At 36.7% G+C, this 20,951-nt stretch overlaps 1 protein-coding gene across 1 annotated transcript in view; it reads right to left on the bottom strand.

The window, feature by feature from the left end:
• Positions 1-3,256: 3,256 nt before the first annotated feature.
• RAB2A (RAB2A, member RAS oncogene family) overlaps positions 3,257-20,951 on the bottom strand; it is a 40,796-nt gene continuing 23,101 nt past the window's right edge. The window contains exons 5-8 of the mRNA XM_085052901.1: positions 19,854-19,946; positions 16,308-16,419; positions 7,160-7,228; positions 3,257-4,898 (exon numbers count right to left, since the gene is read on the bottom strand). Of these exons, the coding sequence (XP_084909027.1) occupies positions 4,803-4,898; positions 7,160-7,228; positions 16,308-16,419; positions 19,854-19,946 (370 nt within the window). The 3' untranslated portion in view covers positions 3,257-4,802. The remainder of the gene's footprint in view (positions 4,899-7,159; positions 7,229-16,307; positions 16,420-19,853; positions 19,947-20,951) is intronic.

Below are 20,951 nucleotides of genomic sequence, written 5' to 3'. Positions count from 1 at the left end.
TCCATTTTATTTATCAAGTCAAATACCTATCACCATGACACAGAGATTTGCAACCAAACACAAGTTTTTAAACTATATTTAAGAGAACAGTAAACCCGATGGTACGGAGTAGCCATTTCTTCACTCAGCACTCTTGTAACTGTGCTTTTTTAGGCTGGAGTATAACTGACTGTGGAGCACGTTGCATTTGCCTTCTCCAGCTTGGAATGCCTGCAGTAAGCTTGCTACAGCAACAATCTCTTTCCTCAAGCCAGTGCTAAAGCAGCAACACTTCCCCCATCTCCCCCCTCCAGCTGCTAAGCAAAGAATAAACTTTTAGCTTCGCCCCTCCTTTATTGGAAGGGGAATAGGGTAATATGGTGTAATTGGTTTTCCATGTTTGCCAAGAGTCTGTTTCCTCTTATCATCCACAATATTTAACATAAGTCTTGTAATAGTTCCAAAAATAATAAAATCTGTCCCAAGAATAAAAATGATAGATCCACAACATGCTGCTTTTTTTGGTATGGTCTTGGTTTTGTAACATTCTGTTAGTAGTTTTTATTGCCTAATGTTGTGGTTTCTTTCATATGCGGCAGACCCAGTAAAGACATTTCATCAGCTACTTACACAGCAGCAGCCTGGATTATTTAGAAATGGAGATTTCAGTAGTGTATTACAATAAATCACCACTGCATACTGTTAAAGTTACATTGCAGTAATGTGGCAGAAGAAAACACAGAAGATTCTAGGGGGGAGGAACATTAAGTATATACAAATCATACATATGATCTCAGCAAACAAATTTATTGAGATATCCAAATAAAACCTGTTAGTCTTCCTCTGTCTCCCCTATCTCTTCCCATGCAATAGTGGAAGAGGACTAGGCAAATTATATCCCCCCACACATGCAAACCAGTACACACAGAAGGTGTAACAAGTAACAGAGCCCATGCAATACTTCCTTTATGATTTTATATCATGCAGCCAGATAGCACACATATCCCTCCTCCCTCTGCCCCACCCTTCCACCCCTAAAACAAATGCCCCATACTGGGCAAATTCCTGTAATATGGGAGTTATGGATGTGGAGCAAGTAGACAGAGAGCAGCATTTTGCTCACAGGCTTCAGTCTGAATGAAACAATACAAAAACAGAGAAGACAAAAAGGAAATAATACACAGGTGAAACCTGATTTAGCAGGAAAAAACCTGAAAACCCAAACCAAACAAATCAACAAAAAAACCTAAGAGAAAAGTTGTAGGACACTCAGTAGTATCAACAGCAGTCCATTAAGAAGAATCACCACCTCAGGCTTCAGCATTTACAAAAGCAATACCCTACTGGTGACAACTTTGAGAAAAATACAGGCACATTAAAGTGCCCTCATTAAGAAAGACTGCTTTAAAAAAAAATAAATCCTGCAAGGCTCAAAATTGTCTTCTGGTATTTCTAAGCTCATTTAATGCATTTCTCATTTCATTCAGTTTAACTGTATTTTTGATCCTGATAAGGTTTTTATTTCTTCCCAAGAACAGATTTAGTGCTCTAAATCTTTACCTAGCCACAGGTAAAGTGTTAACACAGAAATAACTTAGCATGTGCCCTTCTAACCCAAACAACATATAAACATCACAGCTGAAGGCTCTTCAACTGCCACAACAAATTGTTGCAAAGTGTAACACAGCAGAAAGGATACAACTCCGGAGCAGTGGATGAAGCACTCACTGCTTGCTAGGGCCTTCAGACACTTGGTACTTTAGCTTATCAGTAAGTGTTCTAGCAGTCGTTTTACCTTAACTCAGTGCTGAGTCTGATCTGCACAAGAATAAATCAGAATGACTGAAGCCAAGAAAGACGTAGAGGTATAAGACTGAGGTGGAGTGTTAATCATTCTTCAGTGACTGCCAAAATTCCTGCAGCATTTAATTTCTAGCAGAAATAGGAGAGGCAAGTCTTTAGTTGTGCTTGGAGGGCTTATCACCCCAATTTTCCTTTTTTTTTAAGTTAACTATGCTTTATACCATATTCTGAACTGAGACTAAGGGAAAAACTGCACCTTGGTATGATTTTTTGGTATCAACAGTTTCACATTACATGTAACAGTGGTACAAGTTGCTGGGAAACAGCACATGTTTTGGTTCTTTGGTTGTGAAAATGTAACCAATAAAAACAACTAGAATTCAAAGTGAAATCTCAGCAAGTTGTCAGTCACTCATGTACAAGTAAAACTGAAACATATGAAAATATCACCTTGTTAAAGCACATGTTTTAGAAGTAAACCCTCCTGGCTAAGCTCTGTGCCATAAAATTTTCAAATTCTAATTGGATAAAATAGCATCAGGGCTTCTCAAAAAGAACCCCTACAAAAACACAGATTTCTAACTAGCAACAAAAAGTTTACATGTGCACAAAGTTTGTGACAAAAAGCCAGCCAGAATGCATGGAAATTTCAGTTTTGTTCTAGCTACTCTGTGAAAGTACCAGAGTCTTAGCATAATGTACAGTCTAAGACTAGCATGTGAGCCCAGGACCAAACCTGCAGGATCAGCAATTGATTGCATACGGGACTTCAGTAAGTCACATTATATTCCCCCTGCCCCTCTCACCCCCCAAAAAACAGCACTGGTAGCTCTTTACTATAGTAGCCCTGGATTCCTGGGCAGTTCTATACCTCTTCCATGTTTTCAGAAAATGAGACTGTCAAAAGCTTCCAGTTTTTCAAATCATCACCCCTCAAAACAGCATGTATTTTTGTTCTTCTCAGGACAGGGTACAAATCTCCCTCCTCTGCTCCCTTAATGGACAATTTTTATGGCTAAATTTATTCCCCTTTGTAACAAAGCTCAGGCTGCTATATAAGAACACTTTCATCTCAACTCAAGCAACTGAGTTCTGCAACATTGCCAAGTGAACAAAAACTTCAAGTAGTTGATTCAAGCTAATAGTCTTGTTTGCTCACTCCTTGTGAACAGCTGGTTACTACGTGTCAGTTTTCCCTTGTCATCCATGCAGTTCAGTCCTATAGTTTTACTGTCATGCAACACAATTTTCAAACTTCAACTGAAACATTGAGTGTGCTTTATAAAAGCAAACTTTGTGTAATAAACAGTTAACAGTTGAAAGTATGTATACGGAGTACTCCCTTAATAATTTAGAAGTGGAAAACAATTATATTACATTGCTGAAAGTGTTCCTAAATGTGTAAAAAGAACCAAAGCCAGCAACTAACATAAATCCATACTGGTTCCCCCTTCCGCCAGACACCAACAAAAGGTTCCACACCATTTTTTCAAATTTTATTTAATCTCAGAACCACTGCTATGTTACACCCGTCAGGCTGAAGTTTATTCATTTTGGATGTTCAAGTTCTGACAATCAGAATGGGTGACATGAGGATCCCTTCCCCCCCAGTGTTGTGTTGCAGTCAGTATTGGTCCAGTAAGACAAAAGTTTTGCAGTCATTGACTGCCCCCCACCCCTTTTTTTTGCCCCCCAAAACATGAAGCATGGCCTAGCATTAGTGTCACCCTTTTGTCTGCAATTATTTAAATAGAATGAGATGGAAACTCAGTTTTTTGCACATTTGTACGAAAGGTGACATGAACAACCTGCATTTTTAACAAACACTTAAACACAGGATTTTGTTTTGCAGCGTTGCAACCCTTTCATTTGAGGAAAATTATGCCCCCCCCCCAGCCATCACCATAATAACTACCAAAGCATTTTTAGTTTTAATTTTCATCAAGATTTCCAAACTGGCAGATTTTATTTTCACACCCTCTTCACAATAGACAAGATGCTTACCATATATTTAGGATTACAAGTTGTCACTAAAAGAAAACTTTACACAACCACTATACATTTAGGTTGAAAAACTGTCCTTGCATGAAAAATATACCTAGAAATCAAGTGGTAAACAAGAAAAAAAACCATTGAGAAGATGAACTTTTTTAAAATGTGCCGTTTTAAATTTATCAACTCCTCCTCTACTTGTCATTCGTACTCTGCTTTTACCTATAGTATTTGTTAAGGCAAACAGCTAATCCATTTCTGAAGAGGTGTTGTGGAAATTGTGGACAAACAGCAAACATTTGGCATTAAAATAGATAGCACGCATGTAGCCTCTAGTAATATACATTAAGCATCTCTCTTGGACTTCAGGATAATGACAGGGGAGCATGAACATGCTAACAATGTCAAAAAGGCTTAAAATTTAGCATCCAAGCAATTTCTATTAATGCTTCTGTAGTTTTCAAGCTCTAAGTAGTATAGATTTTATGCAAATGCATTAAAGAATTCTAGCTTGGCAAGTACACCCAAGCAGGTTATTAAACTATATATACAGAAAGTGATAAATACAGAATTAAAAGAGTCCTTCCGCTTTTCTTCATAGCCTTGAAAATTGACAAAAAACTTGAGGATAGCTCTACAATATTAAACATTAGGTAACCTCAGGAGCTGGGAAACCTAACTACACAAACTGATTAAAATACTCAGATGACGTTGTAGTGTTTAATACAATTCAGTTCGTAGTCAAGGGCACAAGACAACATTTAACAAAAATAATCACATCAATTGACCTAGAAATCAAATGTAAATAGATATGAATACAATCTCCAAAATCTGTCTTTAAGTGAACATTAACCATTTATTCAAAGTTATACAAGAATTTGAAGGATAAAGTCTTCTGCAACAGGAAACCAACTTACAAGTTTCATGTCTCAGTTGAATTGAAGTGGAGGCGAGCGGGGCGGGGGGAGGGAAGGGTGAACAAACAAGTTAGTAGGCCCCATCCAGGCAGCTAGAAAGTAAAAACAGGCTCAACAGCAGCCTCCTCCAGCTTGTTGTCCTCCCTGATTGCCTGCAAGTGTTGCGTTGGTAGCAGCATGTTGAGGGCCAATTTTTATGCCATTTGCCTGAAATAAAGTTTAATACACAGCGTAAATATTTTAGAACATACTTGAAAAGCTACTTTTTCTATTTAGAAGATCATATAACAAGTTCTGCTAATGCATGCAATATAGCAAAGTTTGTAGTTTTTTTCACAGCATGTTCTCAGTGATTAAATATTTTTTAAAGAAAGATGCCTTCCTTCTCATTTAAATTTTATCTCCATGTTACACTCTGTAGCCTAAACTCCTAACCAAAAAAAAAAAAAAAAACCCCACAGAGCAACAACTGTGTTTGAGTACTACTTGGCATAAGGCTTAAAAATACATAGCATTTGCTAAGAATGTATAACCTCTCTCCTCTTGCCAAAATCTCCACTAGTTTAATAGTTTAATATAAAACTTTTCCTCTCTAGACAGCATTTCTTTCTGTGTTGAATCAGCTGTAGAGGCTAAGGGCATACGAGTGTTCTGTGTCATCAATAATTTCTGTGATCCCAAAAGACATGGCTACTTGCCAAGAACCCACACACAGCGTAGCTCTTTCATTCATCAAAATCACACTTATATCTTAACCCTCACTCCCTCAAGTGGATTTTACCTAAAAATACAGCACTTTGAGAAAAGTAATACAGTAGCTTCAGAAATTAAGCTCTTAAGGAAACTTTGCGTCACAGCAAATCTCAGATTTATAGTGCTTGGCAGTTGTTCTGCAGCAGTGGTAGCCTTCGGGTTTCTGGCACTCGCTCAGTATTGACAGCAGCTGATGTGGTTTCTTTTCGCTCTTTGACTCCTCTTTAATAAAAAGCATGCCCTATGGCTCATTGGTTTTGCCCCCTCTGGGCTGATAGCAACTTCTTGAGGAATCAAGGAGCCAGACTTGGCATAAAGCCAAATAAGTAGCACGGACTGTTGGCTCTTGACAGCATATTGCAATCAAAGCTCCGTAAGGCACAGTAAAGCAGTCAGCTACTATATGAAACTCGACAGAGACAACGAGCATGCTTTTTCAGACACTCTGATTGCTTCCCAATTTATATTGCACTACCAACTGCATTTTCTTCAGGAAGGATGTGAAAGGAGGCTTTAAATTTTTCATCAGTGAACTGAATTTAAGAAGTGTTTCACCAAAACACTAAATGCACACACACTTTCTAGTCAGAATTAGTTTGAAGGATTACTACTCAGGTCTTATTTAACGACAAGTTTCCTGGTGCATCACTTTGCAAGCAACTGAAGTTTCTCATTTTTCCCTCTCTGAAGTTACGAGTAATATTTTTAATAGTCTAAATTTTCTCACATTGAAATACATTAAGTGGAAAGAGGTGAAGCGATTTAATTTCAGTCCTGCCAGTTCCCTCCCTACTCTGAAAAACTCTGTGAGGACTGTAATGTTTAAGAGAAGCATCACATAGACAGTCTGGACACACCTCTCCACAGAACAGAAACAGAACAGAGTGGTGGTGCAGATTATCACATGTGGTTTCACTAAGCACCTCAGCAACAATATTCAGGGACATCAGGATAAAAAAAAAACAACAACTTGGTCTTCAGAAAAGACTGACCACTTAATATTGTCAATTTTTTTATGAGACTGTTAACAGAGATCTTATACAATCTTACCATTTCTATACAATACTAGTGTATACAATACTAGTGTCTATTTCTCACCTCTGAATTTACATCTGCTTTTTGTAGAGGCCAGAACCTCTCTCCTAACTGTGCAAGATTTTAAACAGCAAAATCCCTTCAAAATTCAAGAGAGACATTATAGGTCTTTCTAGCTCTTGCTCCCCTTTCTCCAGTTCTCCACCCCCATACCAAACGAGCAAAGGCACAGGCCCCAATGATCTGTAATTTCAGTAACGTGCATAAGCAAAATGGCTAATCTTTTATTCCCTATAGTATCCAGCCACCTAAACCAGGAACATTTCAAAAGTCTTTTATGTAACTCTCAAAGCAATCCCTCCCCTACACTGGACAGCTCATGGAGTGCATCTGGCATATCAACATGGTCCCCCATTTACATAGTGGAAAATTATCTTTGAAAACAGATGACACCATATGGAGAAGTGGATGAAAGTGGATTTTCTTCTCTTTTGGGGATTTATATTATTTTGCAATGCTTCATGGATGGATAGGGTCACTTATTTTAATCCATTTTTATCACAATGGCAGACAATTCTAGATCCAAATGAAACAGGCAAATCTTTTACTGTACAGCCTTCTAGGGAAAGTGAATTTTGTAGTTCTAAAAAGCAAAGAGTGTTCAGAGTATTAAAAGTTACCTCATTATTAATGTCAAAAACTCCTTCCTGGATTTTCTCGTAGATCTCCTTTGCAGTGTTAATAAATGCCTAAAACAGAGGAAAAAAAGACCACAGACAATGAATGCGATAGCCTTTGGTGTAAGATGCACTAATTGGAATTCAATCTCATGTGCAGTTGTTTCAGTGAGACTTTCCTTCCTGACCTCTGCAGGCACAGGTATGACAACAGCATCCTATAACCTACCCTGAAGCAGCAACGGGCCACACGCTGTTTACAAAGACATTGGCATTTTCATAACATCTGTATTCTACAATCTGTTGTCCAGTAATTACAGGGAAAAAGTGGTTTTTAAGATATATAAATTACTTTTAAATTATTTATTTCTGACCCTTATGGATAGATAGTGTGGCAGATGGTTTCCCCGACCCTTAATATCTTTGTAATAGGCCACTCTAGATTAGAGTGCTTAGCAACATAAAACCACAGGGTACTTACAATGATGATGTAAGGATGCTGTCTGCTGGATGAAACCTTATGCTATCATTTAATATTCACCTAATTTTAAGAACGTATTCTCTTTAATTAATCTTGCACGCAATGGGCAACAGACATCTTAATAAGTAGAAAGGAGAGGCCCCAGGTTTTTATAATGAATTCTAAAAATCTATTGTTTTAATTCAGAGAAAATACTTTGACACTCAGGTCTGAAAAAGTGACTGATATAAATGTTTTTGGTTAAAGTTTACAATCAATGATTCCATTCTTCATCTCTCATGTAGCTTTATAGGTCAAGTAATGGATAAAATAATGTATAATTTAGGAGGTGATTAACAGCAGCTAGTAATTAAAATAAACATACAGTTCTTTTTGTTTTAAAATACCAACACCATGCAATCATACAAGACCTGCTACCTTCTCCACAAGCCTATTACAACAAATACAGATCTAATTCAAATATAAAAAAGTAAACAGAGTTCATGGAGAGGAACAAATCATACCTTTCCTCATTTCTACACTGGAAGCATTTGACTGCTGAACTTGCCACCAGAGCTTTGTTTCCTAATTAACAGGACTGATATGTTTTCACCTTTAAAGGCCTTACAGCTCCCCAGAGTAATCAATCTACTGCAGCTCAATTACTGCACCAAGCACACACCACAGCCAGTGAAGGAGACTTGAACGACTGCAGCAGGAGCAGAGAGATATGAATATGCATAAACTCTAAGTGGGTGATCGAATCATCACAGAGGGTCATGAGAATTTGCAGCAAAATAATGAGAAGAATTAATCATTGCAGATTCACAAGGCACTTAGGAAGCGAGTTCGTTTTTCAAACACATGTTAGAGTTGAGAAGAAAAATTGGCTTTCAGCCAACTACGAATTGATTCAAATTCCTCAGAAACTGAAGTTTTCTATGGAAGGAAAAAATTCAAACTTATCTTTGTTCCTGATAACACACTAATTATTGTAAGGGCCTCATACATGTGCCTAATGAAAGGTATAAGTCAACTTTGGAAATTCACACAGCTGGAATCTGTGAGGATATGTACTTCTACTTCAGTGGGACATTAAACAGAACTTGAAGTCTTAAAAAAGCGTTATGATAACTTCATGTAAACAAGCACTTAACAACTGGCTCTTCTAACTGTTCTAGAAGACGCTGGCTAAGTACACCAAGACTCTCAGAATTAACTTCATGAGAATTACGTTAAATCTACAAAAATTACTTTACAGGAACAAACTAGAATTTTAACAGACTCTGAGTACAACTGAGTATAAATTATCTTCTGGATATTACACTCAAGAACAGTCACTGTAGCAATGCATCTATCCTCACAAAAAATAATAAAATGCACTGGAAAACACCAATGCACAAATACAATCATTCCTTCTGTTATTACACATGTACTGTACAAAGCAAAAGAGCATACTGAGTTCAGTACAGTCTATTTTTAATATTAAACATGTTGGCCAAGAAACTGTTGATCTGAAAAACCCAAATATTCCATTAATCTCAGTTCTATAATTTCAGTTCTCTTGAAGTCATAATCTGACTGCACCATTCCCATCGGTAATTCTGATGCATGATGCATTAGTGCTTAAACAGCATGTACTGTTACTCTGCATAGCAAAATACCAGGTTGCACTGTGCCACAGAAATAATTTCTATTTCAAAACAAACGGTTTGACATGAATACAGCACATAAGTCCATCTCATGCTCTCTTCTTTGTATGTATTCTAAAAAGTTGCTATTAATCAGCCATGAAAAGAAACTTGAATCCCTTGATACTTTCGTTTGTTTCCACATCCAGGTATTTTAAGTTTACTTAGGCTTCAAAGTGTAAACAGACTCAAAATCACCTGAGAACACACTAAACACTCTAAAACAGCAGTCTACTTGCTTTAAGAATATTGTATCAGATTTTGGCTTTGCATGCTAGTGCCCCAGTTAGCAAGGACAAGGTAAACTTGGTATAACTGACTTCTTCTAAAAATCTCTTTTAATACTGCATGTTCTAACTCTTATCTGGAACATGCAGTATACTATAAACTCTTAATTATTTATGGGCAGTTTATCCTATTTTCAGATTAACTGAGCCATAGATGCAGAAAGACAGAGTAATTTCCCCTCAAATCCAGTTTAGATTTATTAGACCATGTGCAGGGGACTGCAAGAACACAGCTGTAGCACTTCACACACCAACTTGGATCCAGGTGCAGTTTGGCCACTGCCACACAGGACCTCACCAGCAAGCCCACATGGGCTCAGCTGGCTGTCGACCAAGCCTACTGCAGTTGCACTGTACATTCTTGTAATGCTGCTGCTACTAAAACACTAGACAAAGATTCTCACGCCTTTTCATCCCAAATCAGGTCCAGGCTCATTTTTACCACTCCAGGGGAGACACTACCAGACTCACCCTGGATTTATATATAATCACCTGAAAGATGGCAAGGACCTAGTATACAGTACCTCTATTACTCATAAAAGGAAGTGAGAGACTTTTGCAAAAATCAGTACATTAGGCTTCCAAATATAAAAATCCTTGACTATATTCTGCGAAAATTCAAGAAAACAATGTAGCTTCAGGAAAATGTCTACATTTAATGTTTAACTCTTGGTCATTTTCTAAACCAAACTTACTGATGCTTTTACGCATGAGACTGGGGAATATAAGTGTACCATAGCATTAAAAAAAAAGGCTGTATACAAGTTATTCAGTGATTTAAAGTAACATGTTTTTCAATTGTGTGCTCATTGTAACTAGGTTCCCAAATTTCAGCAATACCACATTGAGGAAAATTGCAATAGTATACAAGTGGGAGAGTGAGTCTTGCAAGATGTGATCTGCCTGTTGTGTCATGCCTACACCTACTGCAAAGCCAACAAAAGAGGCTTTTACATCACAATATACCAGTATAATATCACTTTAGACTATTTGTATAAGGAGTTTCCCAGATCATATTGCAACATGAGAATAAAAAAAAGTCATGTCTCACAATGCTTGCACCAAAAAACCCCCAAACAACCCAAAACTGCAACTAACAAGCAGTACAGATACTGCATTTAAGGTAAATTAATCCTACAAACATTGAATGTAGAATTAAATCAACTTCAGCATTCATCTCATCACACAAATGAATGAGTAATGTATGTTTACTACCCTTGAGACAAATTCAGGAAGAATGAATTCTGTAACTGGTAAAAACAATGAAAGAAACAGGTAAGAGAATAAGTTCCTGATAGCTCTGTCTCATGGAAGCTGTATGCAAGAGTAATAATAAGCTAAGGGCACCAGAACATGAGTTGTAGAACAGCTACACTTAGTTTTCACTTGCAGATGTCAATAATGTCACTTGTCTTTCTCAGAAAGCTAATGCCAGGACAAGAGTCTGAGGACTTCGCTACAAGCTGAGCATAACAGGAAAAACTTGTAAATGAATCACCTATACTTTTCAAAACTCAAGACTTTCCAAGCTCCTCTTTGCCTAAAATAAGGTATGAGAGCACGTTCAGCACGGCCAGCTCGTGGAACATACTGCCCTCTGCTGGCAACATTAAAATTAAATTTTATGCTTGGAAATAAAAATTGAGCAATCATCATATCTGGATTCTTTCCTACAATTCAATAAGGAATACTTAGAGTAAAATATATCACAAATTCTAAAGCATGACCCTCAGCTCTGTAGTCAGCCAACACCTAGAATTTCATCCTCCTCTCCAATTTCTGGTTTAATCTTTTAGCAGTAAGATATGATATAGACAGATTACTATTTAAGAATGCATTTGGAAACAGTAACAACATGGACAACAAACGGATTTACACCTAAAGCATTCAACAGTACAGTGTGTCAGTGGTGCTGGATGGCCACTTAATAAAGTGAGATTCCAAAGCTCTGAGCAGCTCTTTTGTGCACACACAGTAAGGCAATAGTTTTTACAGCTAAATGATCTTTCAAGAAGAATCCTAGCACACTAAAAGGGATGCAGAGGGGTTAATTATAAGCAGTAGAAAGGTTCTATATAATGAACCCCCACCCCAAAAAGCAGCCCAACACATTTGCAACCTTTTATTTGAAGTATAGGTGCAAAGGCATAAACCAGAACTTGATAGCGATTTCTTTATGTCCCCACTGAGGTACAATCTTTCTGACAAACTTATTGGGCAGATATGCATTACTAGAGCTCAAACTCACTTAAAAAATCCTGTAGCTGTTATTGAACAGTTACACAGGACAGAATACTTGAGGAAAAAAAAGATAAACCCCCCAGAACTAAGAATCTATCTCTTCAGGAACCTACAGGTCATGCAGGCAGTATCATACATTTCACACTCTTCTATAAAGCCTGAAACGATTAGTTAACTGAGACCTTTTATTCTCATCATACCACGAGATGACCAGATGCCCCAAGAACCATGGCAGAGCCAGAGTTCCTTACTGTGAAGTTGGGGCACAAGCCAAAGATTTGCCACAAGGAGCTAAAAGCTGTGTCTCTTCACTACAGGCAGGTGTCCTGCCCTTTCTCCTTGCCACAGCTGAACTGACATGAGCTTCAACCCCATTTTCTCACAGGAGAAACTGGATAAATGGTCAGTTTCACACAGCTGAAAGGTCATAATTTTGATTTCCAGGAACTTGAAGGATTACTGGTTTTGATACAAGTTAAGATAAACCCAACTTTTGGGTGGGTGGTTTTTGGTGGTTTTTTTTTTTGTTTATTTGCTTTTTGAAAGACTCATGACCTAGAAATCCTGCTTTTTTGCAAATGCTAGTCAGATTACCTTGTGTGTCACTTTACCTTGCTATGAAAATTATTAACATCTTATGACTTTCAAGTTTTATTAACTAAATCCCTGTTTACTATATTAGCATGTCAAACAACTGCTTGTTTCCCAGCCATTAGCTGTGAGCAGTGAGGGTGTGGAAGGGAAATAAAACACACTTTAAAAATCAGTTCAACTTTAGATGCTGCTATGAATCTAATCTTTCAGTGAGATTTTCATTTTCCTCCTTCAAAATATTACAAAAGGCCATCTTCCTTCTCTTATCGGTGCCACTGCTGAAGCTACAGGAGCTTTGAATATTCATTATCCATTTAAGCAAAAGTATGAAAGAAGCTGCCTGAAGAGAAAATTAAGTTACAGCTGAAACAGAACCATTGAATGACCATCCAGCTCCATGTACCAGAAGCGCTTCATTGCTCAGTCAAATCCATTAGTCGATTCAGATTTAATCCTAAATAATGAATTCATTATTGCATTCTATTTATGTGCAGACAACTTGGAATAACTTGGACAATGCTCTTAAGTTTGGCATAGGCACCCCTCCAGGGAAACAACTTATTAAAAGCAACTCCCACACCAGGAGTCAGTGGTACTGGCACAACTTAAGGGAAATCGACTTCTGAACAGTGATGCTGTCTAGCATTGCTTTGACCAGCATCCAGAAAATTTACTTGCTTAAGACTGGTCACATCATTAATCATTATTAGAAGTAGCAATCTGGAATGAAATTATAATGCACGAAGTTACTGTAGCTTCCCCAATACAGCTAGGTATCGCTACTTCTTGAGAATCAGTGACCATAAGTGGATTCAAACCATTGATGGATATGCCAGGGACAAGAAGGTAAGCACTATGAGCTATAGGAGACTCCATGGTTACCATGAGTTCACACAGGTGATTCTACTCTGCCCCTGCCCAAGCAGAAAGCTCTCAGCAAACTCTGAACTGCAGGTTGCAGGTAAGACCACAATTACTACTCATATACTACTGCCAAACTACCAATGAAAAAGCTAATGTGATAAAATTGCTAATGTCTCTAGTTAATGAGACAAAAAAATTCTTATGTACTGGTGGTTACGTGTTGGTTTAATGAGAGGTCAAATAGTAATGGATGTTATGATTAAAACAAGTTCAAACCTGGGGTTCAGACCCCAGACTTACCCATGTACAAGTGAAAAGCCTCCCAACGGGCATCACGGTGTTTTCTTAGAAAAACTGAATAAGGAACACTGAAGTCTGCAAACAGCATTTCAGAGTGCACATCACCCACCCATAATTCAATGAAGTAGAGAAAAATATGATAACCAAGATTCTAGAAGTTAACAACATTCTACTGGGAGAAAACCCACAGCCATGCTCAGAGTGTACACTACTCTAACTCCAATCAGCTTAGAAATCACTGAGGAGAAAAAAAAAGAAGCACAAGAGGTCAATAATATTTTGACAGTTGGTTACCTTCACAGCTTTAGACAGAGGCTAAAAGGAAATCAACAACAACCCTCTGTTTAAATAAATATGATACTGCTGAAGAGACTAGTTCTTAACTGTCCTTGCACTGCAGTCAAATTATAAGCCTGTGCCTAACCTCCTTCCAGTAATCATTCCATCCTCTCAGTGACACAGAGACTCTTTTTACACAATCCCATTCCACATCAAATATGATGGTTTAACTCTGTTGGTCACAGTGAATTCTCAGAAGTCTCCAAAGTAACTATGGAGGAAGAGCCTGCATCTGCTTCCCACTCCCTACCATCTCTTACCTATTATGCAAACAGGGTGGAAACTTAACAGCCTTGCACAAAATATACAGCCAACAGCATGTTTTCCACGCCTAAGCATCCATTTCTATCCAAGATGTAGGTAATGAGACATAATCCTGAAGAACATACTGAACATTTTTAAACTGTTTTAAGATCCAAGCACCAAAAAGGTCCAGCTCCAGCTACAGATTTACTAAGGTATTCCACGGTGGTAGAAATCAGGATTAAACAAGGGAAACAGCTTAAAAAAGCATTACCAATAGAAGCTGATTTGTTCATATACAGAAACTGCTAGCGATTAGCATTTTGCTTCTGTAGCTGTTAACTATTCTACATTATGCCACTTTTTTAGTGTTTACTGAGAACACCATTTAAGGAATGCACTTGACTGTCCCTGAAAAGGATTTTATCCTAAAGCTTTTCCACTGGAATTAGAAAGTACACACACATCACTCACTTGTATCATCCTAACAAGGAGAGGATTCCATTTGAACTTTTCTGATAAAGAACTTAGTGCGTATTTGCCTCCTGATAATAAGAGATGCATTAGGTACTGGACAGTTAATACACTAGGATGTATTTTTTGATGCAAAGAGAGGCTATAATGTTAGAATCAGGTAGTAAGAAACCAGAATGAGTTCTGTGAAAGTTGTTTGTAGCTTACTGTAACTTCTCAAAAAACTTAAACATAACTAAAAGGCTTTACCAATAAAAGAATACCTCACTGGTCACACACCATTTTGGACTTAGGACAGTTTTGGAAAAAGAATAGGGGCAGATTATGTAGTATAAGAAGCTGAACTATGTCATATTATTATAAAAAAGGTCAGTGCAGATGAACTGAGTATAGGTTTGAAAGACATGTGAAGCAGTCTTTCTGCTTTACATAGCACTAGCATCTCAGCTGGAGCTCTTTGTCCACCACCGTACTTGTCTGGCTAGAATGCAGTGAGGTTTTTTTACAGCAGTCTGCATGGTGCTGTGTTTTGGATTTATGACTAAAATGGTGTTGATAACACACCAATGTTTTAGCTACTGCTGAATGTCAAGGTTTCCTGTTTCTTATTCTGCCCTCTCCTGACAGTGATTAGGCTTAGGGTAAGCATAATCGTGGGGGACACAAAACAGCCAGGATCATGGACCAGAATTGGCCTGAAGGATTTTTCATTTGATATGATATAATGCTCAACAATAAAACCAAAGGGTAGTCAAAGTCACTGTTGCTCAGAGAATGGCTGAGATTCAATTTGTTTATAAGAAGTTGGGAATGACTGCCTTTCTGACATTCTTCCCCCATCTCTTTCCTTCATTTTTAAAGCTCTATTCAGCTGCTGAGTTTTTCTTGCTTTGGTTCTTCTGGTTCTTTCACCCATCCTGCTGGACAGAGGCACTGAGTGAGCAACTTGGTGGGCATTCATTTGCTGGCTGAGGTGAGCCCACTATGACCATCCTTCAAGAAAGGAATGCAGTAAATCACAGTGAGAGATGCAAGAAATCACATGTCTACAGAAATGTAAACCATAAGCGCAACTTGAAGAGACTTAAGTTCTTTAAAGAAGCAAAAAACCGAAAAACTTCTTCAAATACACAGCAGACTACAATAACCAAGACAATGACCTCTTCAGTAGCTCCGTAGAGGACAGAAAATAGAAATTCTGTGCAAATTGAAGTAAAGCAGATTCCTACTAGGTAGTAGAGAGGAAAGATGACAGCACAAATACCAATGCACTGCAAGAGACTGTTCTGAAGTGCTCATGATATACTAGGAGCCCTTGGAATAGGTTAGAGTGACATCTGCCAAGAATACCAATAGCTTGGTTTGCTTTGGACTAGCAAATCTATCTTAGTCTTACTTTAGATTTCATGGCAGGGAGAAGTTAGCCACTTCTCTGATCAAATACTTGGAAAAAAACCCCACAAGTAGATTAATTAGGAAGTCTCAACAATATAATTAGTGCTGTGCAATCAATTACAACATAGACATTGTCTTTCTCTTAATATAAAGAGTAGTTAATTCAAGTAAAGGAGCCCAAAATCTAGAGCAATAGTATTTATACAAACAACTGTAATTTAAAGCAACTATTTTAGTAAAATGCTAGTGTTAAGCAAAGTTACCTCCTCTACATTGGAAGCAGTTTTGGCAGATGTCTCCATAAAGATAAGTCCATGCTCTCGTGCAAATGCTTCACCCTCCTCTTTCTTGACTTCTCGTCTAGATTCTAAATCACTAAGATGGAAAAAAAGAAAAAAGTTAAATTATATGGTCTAACATGTCCATATAAAGATTATTCTTCAAAAATATGCTTATAAGCCTGAGAAGCCAGGAGCCCCCATCAGAACTTGGGCATATATGGATAACTAGTCAAGCCCTTAAATACAGTAGGAGAGCTATACAACCTAGCTGACATAAATCTTATCAAAGATTTAATGAAATAATTTTCTACAGGATGAGTGTGTATTTATCTAGGTATTCCTTGAATACTAACTTTAGACATTCTATTTTCAGTACATATCACTCTCTTCTATTATATTATCTACCAATTCAATACTCAATTGATGAATTCAATTCAAGCTGAGCTGATAAGGGAGCTTTATAAATTATTTCTTAATATTAAACAATTTAAAAAATAAAGTTCATTTCTTCTATTCAGAAGCAAAAATTCATACAGTCAATTTCTGTTTTGATAAAAAGACTTAAAAGCAAAAATAAGTTCTTTCAAACTACATTAGCTACTCTCTCCCAATAAGTTAGCATTTAGGTTTTGAAACTCCTGCCCCTCCAGCAGCAACAGAAATTGAAGCAACTGTTAGACAAGTTCTAGCTACCTTCTTTCTAATCAAAGTTAAATATTACCTAAAAAGGCAGAAAAAAACCCCTCTTGGACTGGACAACTAGAGACAAATCCGTTTCTCCAAGTCATATAGACACAAGTATTTTACCCTTACTTTTCGAAGTTTCTTTAGGAACAAGGAATTCACAGTTTGTCCTTCTTTGTAAGTATATTAGATCTTGAGCAGTAACAATGGTATATTTATTATTGATGTATAAGTGTAAGATATACATCTCAATGAATTTTCATCTAAGTTGTACATGTGTAAGTATCTTCTTTGATACACATTTTTAACTGAAGTAATTATACCTATATTAAAAATAAGTAATACTCACTGTGGCACCTATTTTGCAGCAAAGCAAGTTTTAACAGCTAAATGCTAGCTCAGATGAGTCACAGGTCAATACGATTCAGCACATTATTTAAATATTAAAAAAAATTGAAGGATACAAGAAATATCTTCTCAAAACAATTTTGAAGTTGATGTTCATCATATTTAAGCACTCCCAGTATTAGCTGACACATTGTCTTTTTTAACCTGAGCAATGACTTTACTTGCTATCATGCTACTCTCAAAAATACCTTATTTAAAACCTTGATTAACTTCAGTGTTATCTCCATAACAGAATATAAACAATAACTTTTTACTTGAAATAATGCAGCTGTATAAAAAACTGCAATGATAGCCCAATTAAAACTGAATACTGATACCTAAACATATTCTTAAAGATCTTTAACTGCTTCTACTAACCACAGTTGTCTTCCTCTCTCCATTCCAAAAATTCGAAGCATTTGGTCTTACTAGATCAATATAGCTATGCTTTATTCTGGAAAGAAGATTAAGTACAATATTTGTAATATTTTAACACTAGTATTTGTAATGTTTTCAACAAGCAGCCATTATATTTCAAAATAAATTTTCAACACTCTTCAAATCCAGCAATAAGTCAGTACTACAAACTTATGTCAAGTGCACTTTTGGGAGTCATAAGAGCAGTATTTATTCCCTTAAAACTACTATGCTAGCATAAACGTTTTTCCTTCTACACATCTCCAGCATATGCCCTACCAGAAGAACTCTTTCAGGATAATGCAATAAAACTGAAGGCATTTTCTTCCTATTCTCCTTGAAAATAATATCCTTTGAAAAGCTTAAAACTCTTAATACTTCTAGTTAGTGTGGCATCTTAAACTGTAACAATTTACAGTGCAAATTTAAATGATATTTACTGTTTGAATAAAACCTAGTTGTAACTGGGAATTACTGAGCTAGCTGCAAGTAGCAAATTAGTCTGCATCAGCAGAATACAAGACATGAAAATTTGGTTTAACAGCTAAGAAAAATCAGGAAGAGTTACAGATGTCAATTAAGTATGCAAACTTATGTAATACTTATCTCAAGTAAACAGTACACTTCACTGTTTCTCTCAGTGCCATATTTTTACTCACACAAATATAAAAACAGTTGGTCAGGGACATCACAGGTTTACCAAAGCTTCATTTAATAAAACAGATTACATTTTTAGTATTAATTTGTGCAGATTATGCTTGTCACATTCCTCAATTAAAAAGAAAGCTGTCAGTCATTTATCAGACAACGTAAAAAAATGTTGACAAACTTTACAATTATTTAATATGTAACATGGTTTTCAGGATGAGGTAGAGGGTGGTAGGGCAGTGGGGGAAAACAGAAAGGAGAAGAGGGGGAAGAAGAACAAAATAAAGAGTTCAACAGGCCCAAGTAGCATACCCAGACCCACTATTACAAAGCTGTTTTTCAGCAGCATCTAAGAAATTATCTGGCTGTTCATTGAATTTTCAGGGGCGTACATGCACACCATTATTTCAACTGGCATCTTTACCTTCAAGAATTGCTGAGGCATGGAGACAAGTTTAAGTCAATTACACAAAGGCCCATATCTAATGGATTATTAAATCCTGAGGTGATGCTTTTAATATTTTGAAAAAAAAATTCTGCATCCAGCAAAAAAATTAATTTAGCAAAAAGGAAAAAAAAAAGAAAAAAATAATCTAGACATGATGCCACAATTCACTGGAATGAGAACTAGAAGAATTATGGATAATATATTCATTGATGGGTTTTTATTAAGACTTTCACTACAGACCAAAGTCTCAGCATCAACAGGGAACTATTTTATAATTTTAGACAGTGTAGCTGATGAGAAGACCAAGTAAGGAATTGCCTACAAATTGGGCAACACCTCCAAAACTTTTAGTTGTATTTCCATCAGCCAGTGTATTTACCAGGAAATGGTTAAACAGCATTCTCTGACCCTAACCCCAGCTAAAAGGTACAGAATATGGAACAGGCTTGCAATTCAGAAATGTCTCATACAATCATTTGAGAGAAGCCCTTGATGTGAGTCCTGTACTAGGGGCTTTGTTTTTTTAATTACGCTTTCTATGTTGTGATTCTTAACTGAAAACTAAAGCACTTTAAAACACCTCAAATCAAGAATCATATTCCAAGAGAGAGATCTAGATGTTTCTAATCGGTGATTCCAGAAGCAAAAAAGCATAATGAGAAAATAACTCATATAATCCATTGCTTCATGCATCCACAACCAAGTCTTTGGAAACAAAATTACTTCTAAAAAGATACTCAGATTGAAAGGTAGTTGATCCATGTGCAGCACATTGTATTAGTCTAATCACAATACGAAAGGTTTTAGGTTCACCACAGAACTACACACAGTGACAGAAGTGAATTTAAAGTTAACATATTGCCTACAAATAAGAAAAAACAAAGATGAAATACAGAGAAGTTAAATCTTTCCCTCTTACAAAATAACAGCTGATAAAATTTTACCTTTTGTTTCCAATAAGCATTATAACCATGTTGGAATTGGAATGCTGACGAGCATCTTCTAACCAAGTTGTCAAGTGGTTGAAAGTGTCCCTCCTAAGTATGGAAGAGAATAAACAGCAAAAGCAGTATAGCAAGAAATCTTTCCCCTCTGTTAGTCAGCTTCTCTACTCCAGTAACCAACTCATTTATTAGTGCACATGCTCTAGGGATAAAAGCTAGTAATCCCTTTGTGAGAGGGAGAACAAGCGAATGAAAATTTAGTAAACAAGGAGTGTTAATGAACTCTGCCTGAAAAGTAATTGAAAACATGTTTGCTACAAAGAGTAAAGAGGATTCTCAGAGCTGTAAGAATCTGTAATTTTATATACATATAAAAACTGCTGAACAGAATTTTAAAAGTACTCATCAGCTTCAACCAATCCAAACAGTACAAATATACATCCTTATATAGTAATATTTGTTCTGCTGAATGCAGAAAAGGGTTGATAACTTTCTGTAAATTTATATGTTGAATAATAAATTCAGCAGTAAAGTCTTTTAAAGGGAGGTACATGAATGTGACATATTACAGTTTTTACAGAAGACATACACTATTAAATCCCATGATTATAGAGTAGTTTTGAAATATTGTAAGAGTAAACACCCACTTATTTATGAATCAAAGATTCATTTACTGGAAATCCAGTGGAAAGAATATGGTACTTCCTGATATTTAAAACGCGAACAAAAGGAAAAACATCTAGGAAATCTCTACTACAAGTCATTGCTCAATGCAACAACAAAACCCAAGACCCACAAAAGGAGGTACGCAACTTAATAGGATTTTGGAGCCTGAACATTTTCATAAGCCAGCCAGAGTACCAACAGTTTTACAGATAACAAGCTGTATATACTTTATTTAATAAGCAGGGAAATTTCAGTAACTTCTGAACAGCTACTGAAAAAGTATCAGATTAAGACCTGTATTTTCCAAACCTCATAAAAACAGCAATGGTAGAAGTTTCCTGGCACTTTTTATGTAACCAAACTTCTATGTTTTACTATTTCACTCCTTTGCAGAATAGCAGTTCAGTAAAAGTAATTGGCTATAATTAAAGA

Source organism: Lichenostomus cassidix, chromosome 2 (assembly GCF_008360975.1).
Source record: "Lichenostomus cassidix isolate B80296 chromosome 2, HeHo_3.0, whole genome shotgun sequence".
Taxonomy (NCBI): Eukaryota; Metazoa; Chordata; class Aves; order Passeriformes; family Meliphagidae; genus Lichenostomus; species Lichenostomus cassidix.
Note: the sequence above shows the minus strand (reverse complement) of the source record. Positions and strands in the feature narration are given on the sequence as shown.